The 12,034-nt window shown below is 55.8% G+C and overlaps 5 protein-coding genes across 5 annotated transcripts; 2 read left to right on the top strand and 3 right to left on the bottom strand.

Moving 5' to 3' along the window:
* Nucleotides 1-156: 156 nt before the first annotated feature.
* Nucleotides 157-2,405, top strand: GCG54_00006601 (uncharacterized protein; the record flags this gene model as incomplete). Its single annotated transcript, XM_045406600.1, has 5 exons — nt 157-272; nt 328-1,047; nt 1,102-1,332; nt 1,384-1,667; nt 1,720-2,405. 5 exons carry the CDS (start codon nt 157-159, stop codon nt 2,403-2,405), a joined length of 2,037 nt encoding a protein of 678 aa, XP_045269852.1.
* A 729-nt stretch (nt 2,406-3,134) lies between these two features.
* GCG54_00006602 (putative thiamine biosynthetic bifunctional enzyme) lies at nt 3,135-4,980 on the top strand (the record flags this gene model as incomplete). The annotated part of the gene is made up of 4 exons (XM_045406601.1): nt 3,135-3,495; nt 3,577-3,712; nt 3,766-4,153; nt 4,213-4,980. Coding segments are annotated over 4 exons (1,653 nt in total), but the record flags the coding sequence as incomplete, so codon positions are not given.
* Nucleotides 4,981-5,104: 124 nt separating this feature from the next.
* Nucleotides 5,105-5,807, bottom strand: GCG54_00006603 (Isochorismatase domain-containing protein 2; the record flags this gene model as incomplete). Its single annotated transcript, XM_045406602.1, has 2 exons — nt 5,105-5,675; nt 5,764-5,807. 2 exons carry the CDS (start codon nt 5,805-5,807, stop codon nt 5,105-5,107), a joined length of 615 nt encoding a protein of 204 aa, XP_045269854.1.
* An 804-nt stretch (nt 5,808-6,611) lies between these two features.
* GCG54_00006604 (uncharacterized protein) lies at nt 6,612-8,539 on the bottom strand (the record flags this gene model as incomplete). The annotated part of the gene is made up of 2 exons (XM_045406603.1): nt 6,612-8,287; nt 8,344-8,539. 2 exons carry the CDS (start codon nt 8,537-8,539, stop codon nt 6,612-6,614), a joined length of 1,872 nt encoding a protein of 623 aa, XP_045269855.1.
* A 2,260-nt stretch (nt 8,540-10,799) lies between these two features.
* On the bottom strand, nt 10,800-11,714 carry GCG54_00006605 (Isoamyl acetate-hydrolyzing esterase 1-like; the record flags this gene model as incomplete). The annotated part of the gene is made up of 3 exons (XM_045406604.1): nt 10,800-11,485; nt 11,549-11,645; nt 11,709-11,714. The coding sequence occupies 3 exons, from the start codon at nt 11,712-11,714 to the stop codon at nt 10,800-10,802; spliced, it is 789 nt and encodes a 262-aa protein (XP_045269856.1).
* Nucleotides 11,715-12,034: the final 320 nt, after the last annotated feature.

Here is a 12,034-nt window from a genome sequence, read left to right on the forward strand (position 1 = left end):
ATTTCAGGAGAGCCGTAAAGAAGGCTCAACCTAATGAAGGCTTACGACGCGAGTTTGTCCCTGTAAAGGAGCAGTGTTTCGTATCTGCTTTGCCTGCTTTCCTTTCTCAACTCACCTAAATCAAGGCTGGCTACCGTTGAAGTTGCGAATGTCACCATGGAGATGCAAATGGACGCTGAATCAAAGACCAAGGGCCCTCGAGCCTGCACTACATGTGCCAAGGCCAAATCACGGTGTATACCAGGACCGGACGGGAGCAACAAGTGCGAAAGGTAGGTTCCCCGAACCTGGTTCCATCTCCGGGACGGCTTTTGACATTCTCATCAGGTGCCATCGGCTTAGGAAGCCCTGCGGTTCCCAGACCCCTGCGCCCCCTAGGGCGAAGAAAGACCCTAAACCAACCAAGGTTGCGGAACTGGAGAAGAGACTCAACGACTTAACCACGCAGTTGGGTACTGCTCAGGGCGGGACTCCCGCAGTATCCGCCGGAGCCATCACTGCAGGAGAGACCGGGACCGGGAACGGGAACGGAAGCGGGAGCGGGAGCGGGGGCGCAGGCATTGATACCAACGCTAGTCCTCTGCCCATCACCAACAGCAGCAAGCCGGTATCTGCCCGGATTCCTATCAACTGTGACCACCTTTTCCCGCCAGAAGACGCGCCAGCAGATGGTGGCTCTGACACTTCACCGGCCCCGAGCGCCTCGACTCTCGATGAACACCACTCCGGGAGCAGTCATGGCCAGCCGGAGCGGGTTGAGCCCCCTTGGCCGCTTAACAACGAATTGAACATCATGCTACAGACTTTCCGAGATGACTTTCAGCCTTTGTATCCGTTTGTCATCGTGCCGCCTCATATGAGCCCGGCGCAGCTTGCGGCCGAGAGGCCGTACCTGTGGAAGGGCATCATGATGACTGCATCCCACCTTGATGCTACTCGGCAGGTGACTCTTGGCAACGAGCTACTTGGAGATATTGTACAGGCAGCGTTCACAAAGCCGAAGAAGAGTTTGGATGTACTCCAGGGTTTGCAGCTGCTTGTTTCTTGGTAAGAAAGAGGCATTGATGCTTCGCTGGCTGACGAAGGCTGACTTAGCTCCAGGTATCATTATAACATCAACAGCTTCCAGCTCACGAACCTGCTTTTCCTCGCAAGGTCCATGTGTATAAGCTTGGGGTTCAAGGACAATCCCATCTCGGTCAAGGAGAAAAACACTCAAATCTGCATCGACGTAAAAGATACCGACGCCCCTGCAGTCATGACGAAGGAGCAGATGTCAACTCGGCTAGAGCTAATGAGGGCCTTTGCCGGTTGTTACTACCTCAATACACTGTAAGTGACATTCGGCCAATGAGGGCCGCTGCAATGCTGACCATGAGAAAGGGTCTTCACGACAAACAAGCGCCCAGACGCCTTCATGAACACTACATATCTTGAGTCTTGCTGTAGACAAATACAAGATAATGTGGAGTACCCTAGCGATGAGCTTCTTGTACAGCTCTTTAAGATCCAACAGCTGGCTCAAACCATCTCCATGACACTGGGGGTGGGAGCGGAGAGCACGAGCTTCCAATCGCTCCAGTTGCCCCTCACAATGGTGGTCCAGTCTTTCCAGCAACAGCTTGACATCTTCAAGACCTCGATTCCAGACCACTTAAAGGGAAATGGTACGTGTTACGGCTTGCCTATCATCTGAAGCATCTTCTCAAAAGTTTTTAGCTGGTCTCCTCACGCACGTTAGCATTGCGGAAATCCTCCTCTACGAGATTGGCATTCCGGAAGGCGAAGGTTCGGCGCGCTACATCTCTCTCACGGAGCGTCTGGAGCTTCTGTGGGGATGCTGCAACGCAGTCAAGACGTTCCTGGAGCGACGCTTCCACAGAGAAAACAATATTTCCATCATCCAACCGCGCTTCACATGCCTCAGCTCCTCCGACTTTCTCTACGTCTTCATCGTCTCCCTGAAGCTCATGACGTTGGAAGTGCCCGGCTGGGACATCGCCTTCGTCCAAAAGCACATTGACCTAGCTAGCGTTGTTGAGGGCCAAGTAGCGCATCTGGATATTTTCACCGCGCGGAGGGCCAGGAGGCCAAGTGCGGCGGTCGCCGCAGCAACAACTCCGGTCGGCGCGGCCGAAATCCCCGGTCCAAAGATTGTCGACCCTTTTTTGCGTCTGACCGAGATGCTGCGGTACTTCAAAGAGCTCGTCAAGGGGGAGGTGTGCAAGCTCAAGACCCAGCCTGCCATCCAGGAACCCATCCAGTTGCCGGCCAACCTGTCTGATGGCACTCAGGCCATGATCAGGGATCTGGATGCGACTTTCTGGAATGGAATGCTCGGGGAAGATCCTGGAACCTGGGATGTCGGGAATATGTTCTCTTCTATGGATTGGACTGCGACTTGAAAAGGCTGTACAACTACGCATACAGCATGACGAGAGCAGGATGCACAACAGATCCTGGCGTCTCGACCATCTCTCTGGACGACTACGAAGACATCAGAACCCCATCTGAGTGGGTGATCTCCCGGTTAACTGACGAAACTAATGACGGAATGAGTGTACGATTGTACAACACTACTCTTGTGGAAACTACTCGCTAGTTCTTGTTTTAAGGAGGCGCAAAAAACCGGCAATGTATACTAAGACCCCTCGGATAGGATTGGGAAAATTAGACTGTGACCTCTGGATTTTAATAATTGAAAAACATAGCAAGGGCATTGGGAATGCAGAACTTTGGAAGCCGGTGCACCAACCCGGCGGCCGGACCGATAATTCGCAATCGTCCGGAGGCCGAATCGGAGGAGCCTGAACCTTCCGGGTCCCATTGTATTTTTCACCACATCAAAAAGTTTCCAGAAGGGCCACAGACTCGATTTGTAGGTCAACAGTAGTGTCAGTTATGGGTCATTTGAAGTCAATGGGACTTTTGTGAAAAGAGACTACAAGAACATTTGTCGCAAGTTGTCGAAGCTCCATCAATTGCGGCCGCCAAGTTCCCAAAATTCCGCAAAACTCAGAAAGTTGATGTCATCCACTCTGCAGCAAGCCACATCCCGCGCCTCGGAGTCACCCTTGGCCGATTATATCCGCATTTACACGAGCGCGAAAAAACGGGCGGACCGTTGATTCAGTTACACACAACCGGCCGTTTTTCTCTTCCCAACACTTACACCCTTTCCTTTCAGCTTGAAGAAAAATACCGCAACCATGCCCAAGCCGCAGGTAGACTACGCCCTCTACCTCGTCACCGACTCCACCCCCGTCATCCTCGGCGACCGCGACCTGGGCTCCGTAGTCGCGGCCGCCGTGAAGGGCGGCGTCACCTGCGTGCAATACCGGAACAAGACCAAGGACACCGGTGACCTGGTCGCCGAGGCCAAGAAGCTGCACGAAGTCACCCGCGCTCATGGAGTGCCTCTGCTCATCAATGATCGGGTTGATGTCGCCCTGGCGGTGGGCTGCGAGGGCGTGCACATTGGGCAGGATGACATGGGTGAGCTACGCAACCCCTTCTACTCATGTTATGATGTGGTGAATGAGAATGTGCATGAGACTGAGACTAATATCTGAGCAGACCTGACTACTGCGAGAAAACTCCTTGGCCCGGATGCTATCATCGGCGTGACAGCGAGCACTATCGATGAAGCCCTCAAAGCGTGTGAGGGCGGCGCCGACTACCTGGGCATTGGAACCGTCTTTGCAACATCAACGTAAAATTTCCCCCCCTTTTTACTCTATCCCGCCCGAGACTCACACCGAATAGTAAAGAAAACACAAAGCACATCATCGGCACCGCGGGCCTGCGCGATATCCTCGCCGCAATCGACTCCGCAGGCCACTTCCCCGCCGTCAAGACGGTCTGCATCGGCGGCATCAAGTCGACCAATATCCAGCGCGTGCTGTACCAGTCCGCAACCCCCGCGGGCCCGGCCATCGACGGCGTCGCGGTCGTGAGCGCCATCGTCGCGGCCGAAGACCCGGAAGCGGAGTCGCGGATGTTGCTAGAGCTCGTGAGGTCCAGTCCCTCGTACCAGCAGGTTGTCAAGACGGGCACAGGCGTGAGCGATGTGAAGCAGCTTGTCGAGCGTGTTCCCGAGGTTGTCAAGGCCGTTGCGCAGGCGTCACCTCTTTCGCATAACATGACAAACCTGGTCAGTAGTCTTTTTCCCTCACAATGCTGTGAGTTGATGTTGGCTGACGAGAGAGCAAGGTGGTCCAAAACTTCGCGGCAAACGTGGCCCTCGCCGTCGGCGCCTCTCCCATCATGGCCAACTACGGGGAGGAAGCCCCTGACCTGGCTCGCCTGGGCGGCGCGCTGGTGATCAATATGGGCACCGTTACCCCCGACGGCTTGGCAAATTACGTCAAAGCCCTGGTTGCGTACAACGCGGCCAAGAGACCCGTCGTCTTTGACCCTGTTGGCGCCGGCGCGACTGCCATCCGGAGGTCGGCCGTCAAGACCATCCTCTCCGGCGGGTACCTGGACCTCATCAAAGGAAACGAGGGCGAGATCGCGACGGTGTACGGCCAGTCTTTGGAGCAGCAAAAGGGAGTCGATTCCTCCTCGACGCTGTCCCACGAACAAAAGGCAAAGCTCGTCAAGGACCTGGCCTCAAGGGAGAGGAACGTGGTGCTCATGACGGGCAGAACTGACTACGTCTCGGATGGCGTGCGGACGTTTGCGGTCGAGAACGGGCATGAGCTGCTCGGGCAAATTACCGGGACCGGCTGCGTGTTGGGCACGACCATTTCCGCGATGCTAGCGGCCAAGTCTGACGACAAGCTTCTTGCTGTGGTTGCTGGGCTGCTGCACTTCGAGATCGCGGCCGAGCACGCTGCCGTCAGGGGCGATGTGCAAGGCCCTGGCACTTTTGTGCCGGCTTTCATTGACGAGCTTGCGAGGATACGGAACCAAACCGTCGGGGGTGACTTTAAATGGTTGTCAGGGGCAAAGGTCAAGGCCGTCAAAGTCCAATGAGGCAAAAGTAAAGTTGAACCATTAAAAGTGCAAAACAAGAAACGCAGACTCATTTATAGACAAATTCTAGACAACAACTGTATACATCTAACTTTGTGCGTCTGTGTCTTTTAAATTTTGTCTCTTAGATCTTGGGCACCAGAGCCTGCAGAACCTCCTTGGTATCCTTGCCCGTCTCCTTGACGAGCCCCACGATGCCCTTGAATTCGGGCACCGCGGCATCGCCCATGAGCTCATACATGATGCTCTCGCTCGTCGTTACCGTGACGCCCTCGTGCCTCAACCTCGCCAGGGCGACGGGCACCTCCTCGCGGTTGCAGCTGCTCACGCCGTCCGCGAGCACGTATGGCTTGTGCCCCGCCGCCAAGAGGTCCAGCGCGGTCTGCGTGACGCAAATGTGTGACTCGATTCCGACGATGATGACCTGCGCCGGCTCCGCGCTGTCGAACTGCCGGCTGATCTCGGGCACCCACATGCTGAACTTGGTCTTGTCCACGGGGGCCCGGATGAGGTCAGACTCCCGGAGGAGGGACGCGAGTTCTGGTACGGTATCGCCGAGGCGTGCGCGGTTTTGCGTAGTTGTGTAGACGGGGATCTTGAGAGTCTCGGCGGCGCGGAGGAGCTTGCTCGTTGTCTTGACTACCTTCTCGAACTCGAAGATGGCATTGCGGAACTTATCTTGGAGGTCGCAGACACTGTCTCATGGCAATTGGGTTAGCAAAACGAGATTGCACAGCGCTGGCACAGAGTTCTGGCACATAGAAATGCGAAAGGATGACGCACAAAATGACCGGCCTTTGAAGGCGCCTCGGCGTGGGATCGGACATTGTCGCAGTCGTTAGGAAGCGGGGTCGCAAGGTCAACTGTTGTGGTCGAGGGCGGCGCAATTGGGAGAATGTTGATAGTGTGCGGAGGGTTCGCGCCGTTGTCATGTCCCAGGCGAGGTAATATTGAACCTGATGTGACTCTGGATCAGTCGATGAACCGGTCTCGGCTCCGACGACCTTGGTGGTTACCCAGTCCACATGTCGAGGAGGACCGCGGGGCAACGGATCGTGGGGAGGGTGGGGTAACTGGCGGCGGTACCTACCTTACCTTCAACGGCCCCGGTCTAAGTGACCGATGCCAGGATACCCGGCACATCGCCTTGCAGTCTCATGCCCACCGCAAGTTTTGTACCACTGCGGTAAGTAGTAGAGGTGGTAATTTCCTCTGATCTGGTTGGAAGACCACTGCGCCGTTGCAGAGCGGGACATTGTACAGTATCCGCACCGATGACATATACCTACACAACGTCTGCGGATGAAGCTATCAGGGGCACTTCTGCAGGCGCCACCGATGTGCTGTCGATCATTGCACTTTGTCACGCTACCTGCCTATGTTCATGTCGACGATTTTGTATTTTATTTCCGCTGTGTCATATCCTCTAGCCCTTTGCTACATTGGATTCACATTGGACCCTGGTACACTGTCATGGCTACCAGTCGACCCATCTCGCGCGGTATGAAGCATCCCGCCTCTCCGTGTTGGAGGGGGCAATTCCGTCAAGCAAATAAAAAGAAGATTAATGCGCTTGCCTCTCAGGCCATCTCCGTATCAATTGCCACCGGGGCCTTTGCTTCTCCTTCCGTCTACTCGGCAGTGGCCGTGGGCTTCGCCTTGGAGGCTGGGTTCATCCACGAAAAGGCAGATGCTCCTCCAATTGGGTTCGCCGACCGCGGCAGCGGCGGCGCCGCGTTTTTGGCTTCACGTTGAGCCTTCAACTCTACTGTGCTGCTGACCGTTCGCTTCGGCTCCCAACGAATCGTTCCCGCGGGGGTACTCTCCGAAACAGTGCTCGCCTGGCTTTTCCGTCGATGTTCGCCGCTGGTTCTGGGGGCGGGCGCCGGCTCGTAGGCAGCTCCGGTTCGGGCAGATGATGACGACCCCGATTTCAGGGGCTTCAGTACCTTCATATTCCGACTACCGCGCCCGGCTGGCTGATAACCACTCAGCGGTCCGTTGGCGTCCCGCTGTCCGTTCTCAGAGCCGTTTGCCGACGTGCCTTGCCGCCATGATCCCCAGATGCCACTGGCAGACTCGCGTCGATTGCCGTCTGTGCTAACTGAGCCGTTCTGCGTTCCCACGGTCTCCTTAGCCCCGGACTCAGACCCACTGCCAGCGTCTTTGCCGGGTCTCTCACTCTCCCCGCCACTTTCAGACAGGTTGCTTGCTCCAATCGACTTGTTGGGTAGAGAGTGATTTTCCATAGGGGAGATGAGTCCAAGAGATTCTCCGTCGTCCTGCGGCATACTAGACACGCTGTTCTCCATTCCTTCATGTGTTGAAGCTGCACGAGATCGCGGCTCCCCAGGAACGAATTGCGCTGCGTTGGCATTGAGTCGAGGCTTCTCCGGAACAAAGTTCATCGTGCTGATGTACTTGAACACGGACTCATCTTCCGGGCGCACAAAAGGGACTGAGAGCTTCTCGCGCTCACTCCCGTACAGACACATGCGGTTCTGAGACAAGAGTATATCGGCTTGATGTGCTCTCAGGGTGTCGCTGCCAATGAAGATTTGAACACCTCGTTTCGGATCCGCTCCTTCAGCCTGCTCCACGCCCAAGACCTCGAAGGTTGTCAGAATGCTAGGAATCTGATGGCCGGGACTCGATGACCGGCTACTTCTCTCCGAGACGGTGGCTTCGACCAAATACACGGGTAGCCGTATCTTGAACGTTCCGTCCACATCGCGTTGAACTTCTTCCAGGAGGTCGAGTTCTCTAACGATCGAGTAGTCTAGCACAGACTTTTGCGACCCGGTACATAGGTCTGCGTAAAGTATCGTGTTGTGTGCAAATTGGGTCGTAAGCCAGCACCGGATGATGGTGGGAACTGAGCCGAGGATAAACAAGCCTGGGGGAGGCTCAGGCATTTCTAGGGGAGAGTCGTCTTCGTGGCTGCTGACCATGAAGTTGGTGTCCAGACCCAGGCTGCTTGCGCGACCAGAAGCGACCGAGTGGAAAGAGTGTACGGAATGGCCTGCCGAGCTGTGCCGGCCGTCCGATTTGTGGGAGAGGGAGCGCTCCATCATCATCCCGCTGCTTGGGCGGGGAGGACCAAAATCCCCGGAATGACGATTACTCTGGCTGGCCCAGTCGGCCCCTCGCAAGGCACTCTCATCGAAGCGAACGCTGTTAGCTCGGGATGCGGCGCCTCTTCGAACAGGTTCCTCCTCGGCAGGTCCAAGATGCAGGGAGCTCAGCAGGTGCTGACCCTGCTCATCAAAGTCGTCGAACATGTCGTTGGGGGATATATGGGTCGGGCCTAGTAGATTAGAGTCAGCAAACGAACATTCCCACTGGACCAGTACATAGACCAACCTTGCTGAGGTGTTCCAGCTAAGACGCCAGGAAACGGATGCTGCTGCCAAACTGATTTGAGGCTGGCATCTTGGTCCTGGCGTCGCTCAAGTCGTGCAAGTCTCTCGCCCTGATTAATTTGAACCAGTTGGATTTGCTTCAAATCCATCTGGATGTTGAAGAGGTCGTCTCGGGTGATTGGGAACCGATGATCCATGCCCGGAAATGGTTCCAGCGGTTTGAAGTTGTGCAGTCTAGGTCAGGCAGTCCAGATACACGGGGTATATGAGGGCAGGAATAGGAGCGAAGGACAACGAGCGAGCGTGATGGGATCAAATTGTGGCAGAAAGACGGGTGAAAGAGGGTATCGACACAGCAGGGAGAACTGAGGTCATCCGGATGGGAGAATGCCCATGGACTGACTGCGCAGGAGGTACAGGCGATTCTCGAATGAAGGGCTCGAGGGAAGACGGTGGGCTCTTCCGACCTCGATCCCTACAGTATCAGTTCACGAGGTCCTCCTCCCCCACCACATCGCACAGCGAGACCAAAGAGGTCGTCAACGGCGGCGGCAGCAGGCGCGTCAGCGAGTCCTCGTCGAATGGATTTCAGCGTCTGTCCACAATCCAGTCGTTCAGGGCGACTGCGGCAGCTAGAGCGCGATGGCGGCAGTATTGCGCGGTTGCACAACGGTCACCGGGGACGGACTTGCCCGTTAGGTGGGCAGCTTTAGGCAGGTTTGCGTGTGAGCGTCGGCAAGTTTTCGACACGAGTCGCTACTGAAAAGGACAGAAATTTGTGAGACCCGATGTGCGTTCGTGAGTGCGAAATCGGGAGGACAGAAACGGGTTGTAGTAGAAGTCGCGCTGAACAAAGCGTAGTCGTCACAAGGAGGCCCAGAAGGGTGGGATTGCTAAGGATCGAGCGGCGGTCGTGGATTCTTCGGGAGAGATGCTGTCGCAGAGGACGAGTTTTATCCAACTGAGGTCGGAGGGAACGGTAGTCGAGGTTACGTATGGGAGTATTCGTGTCTGGTATTCGGGGGTTTGCTTTGGAAAGAGGCGGAGAGAAAAGGGCGTGAAGGAGATGGGCAGACAAACAATAAAGTCTGGCGGGAAGTTAGTTGATCTGGGAGTCGGGACTGGATTAGTGAAGTGGACAGGACGAGTCGGGCCAGGACAGAGGACAGGAGCCAAGCACCACAAGGTAAGGTAGGTAAGGTAAGTACCTAGGTGGTGAGGTGAAGGGCCGGCGGCGGAGTGGATGGACAGGCCAGTCGGCGTATTGAGGTAACGTTGAAGTACCTCTGTATCGAATGGAGTCGAAGTGCATGCACAATTCAGGTTGCTCTGGAGCCAGCGGCATTTCTCCGCAGTGTTGTGTGGCTGGGAGTTATCGAAGCGACACGGGCAAACTAGTACTATGCACTGGCAGCACGGCGTTAGAGCCGGGCCCCAGCAGTACTTGAGGGATACCTTGGCGGGGCAGCACTTCTGGTGCGGTGTAGCCTCCCCCCCCCCCGTCATGTCAGTTGCTGTGGAGGAACACCCGTGGAGCTGCGAGGCCAAGTCGTCAGGTCCAGTCAGTTGCCCTCCACCAGCTGGAACTTGCACCTCAGGTTCCATTGCAACATACCTTAGGTACAGGAGAGCCTGCCTGAGCAGGAGCCACCAGTGATTTGCCGCGCTGGGAGGTGTGACGCTGTAGGAGGGGCTGATTGGGGCGGGGGGTTCGTGTTCTGCGCAGGGCAGGGGACGTGCTGAAGACTCCAGAGCGTCTGCCTGCCCGTGCTGCTGCGTGCTGGATGGAAAGTGGAAGCATCATTTCGCAACAGCACAGCAAACTTGACTTTCACTACGCTGCACCTCAGACAGACAAACTCTAAAGCCGCCGATGCTGAGATGCCAATGCCTTCCATCCTGCACACGCCCTTGCCTTCCTTCTCCTGCCTTACCTTTCAAATCAAGGTACTTACCTACCTTCGATCGCTGCGCTTCTTCCAACCCCGTCCATCAAGTCGCGAGGTGTGGTGGATATTGAAGACGGCGGTGCAAGCTCAACCCCCGCTGTGAATGACGACGAGACTCATGCCTTCTCACTCATCTGCCAACCCCCTAAATCTGAACTTGATGTCCATCAATAATGCTTGAATACCGTCCACACTCATTCACCAATGTGTTGCACATCGCTATGCTGCGGCACAGATGCATCGATTTTGTTGCCACTGGACCGCTTGGCAGGCTGCAGAAGATCACAATACATAGCCTTCATCGTCACCAGCCAAGTTGTCGCTCATTCGTTTCCATGTACATCGCCGTCTAAAATAGATTCGATTTCAAGGATCTAGGACCGTTTAGTCTTCCACGTCCGCTCTTCCGATTTCAAATTACCATGCAGAACACACGGTTAGAATCTTCCGCATTGGCCCCCAACGACCGGCCACTCCTTTCCTTCATTCCAAGTGTTCGTGCTGCTGTTCAAGCTGGGGGGTTGACGTCTCGCCAGTCCGGGTGAACGTAGTCCGTACGGTCATCCTCGGGCAGGCCTTGGTACTCCTGACCGATGTGAGGCACCACTATCTTGTAAAAGACCTTGTAGCCCTCTCCGCTCATATGCAGCCCGTCCGGCAGGAGTGCCGCCAGACCGCCCCGCTTACCGAGCTCCGGAGTACCAAGCAAAGGCCCTCCGTCCTTGACAAGACCGGGGGTCTTGCGGCCGGCGTAGTCGTGGAGCGCCGCCCACAGGTCGATCAGCGTCACACCAGGCACCTCAGCCGCAACGTCTCGGGCCGCCTGCGTGTACTCCGCGCTGATCTTTGCGGTCCTCGTGGGCTTCGGGTGGCCCCAGGGCAGATCGAGCTCGGTAATGCGAATCTCGTCGATCGGCGGCGGGGTGACGAGAAGAATCTTGGGCTTGTGAGCCGTGATGTTGGGGTGTGTCACAATCTTCAGCAAGTTCTGCTTGTACTCCGCCAGAGGCACACCCTGAGTTGTCGTTTCCATTGGCTGGACGGCGTCGTTCGCACCGAGGAGCACCAGAAGATACTTGAGCTGCGGTCCAGACTCCGAAGGCGGGGCAATAATGTCAGGCAGGTACTTCAATGCGTTCGCTGTGTTCCAGCCTGAAAAGCCGCGGTTGATGACATCGAAACGACGCATCACATCTAACAAGACGCACTGCAGTGAGCTCTGGCCCCGGCGCTACGATTCCAAAGAGAGTGACTTACGGCACTGAAGCGAGGCCTGGAAAGAGAAACCGTCGGAAACATGAGCACATCCCTGGAAAAGGGAGTCGCCGAAGAGCACAATTTGGGGGTACGGTTTCTGGTTGGTTAGCATATTTCAGTTTCGGTCTCTTTGACCACAGAGACTGGGCTGTTGACTTACAGCCATTCTGAAATCCGCGTTGTGGCGTGGTCAAATAAAAAAGGAAACGGACAAAAGCTTGAGGGAGCAAGTGCTGATGTAGCTCTACGTTCTGTTGGAAAAGCAAGACAAGGTTGCCGAACCAAACGGACGGATTGAGCACTTAACCGTGTCTTTGGCTCGGTCTTATATGTTCCTTGCTGCAGCGAGACTCAAGAGGCCCCCCCAAGCATCCACGATCAACGGAGCCACTTGTACGGCAGGTCACCCGCATAGCCGAAGGCACGATACAGCTAGGTGGTTTGTTTCCTGGGGGTTGCGGTTATCGGCCTATCAATCGCACGAAA

The sequence above is a fragment of the Colletotrichum gloeosporioides genome, assembly GCF_011800055.1.
Source record: "Colletotrichum gloeosporioides strain Lc1 chromosome Unknown consensus_10, whole genome shotgun sequence".
NCBI lineage: Eukaryota > Fungi > Ascomycota > Sordariomycetes > Glomerellales > Glomerellaceae > Colletotrichum > Colletotrichum gloeosporioides.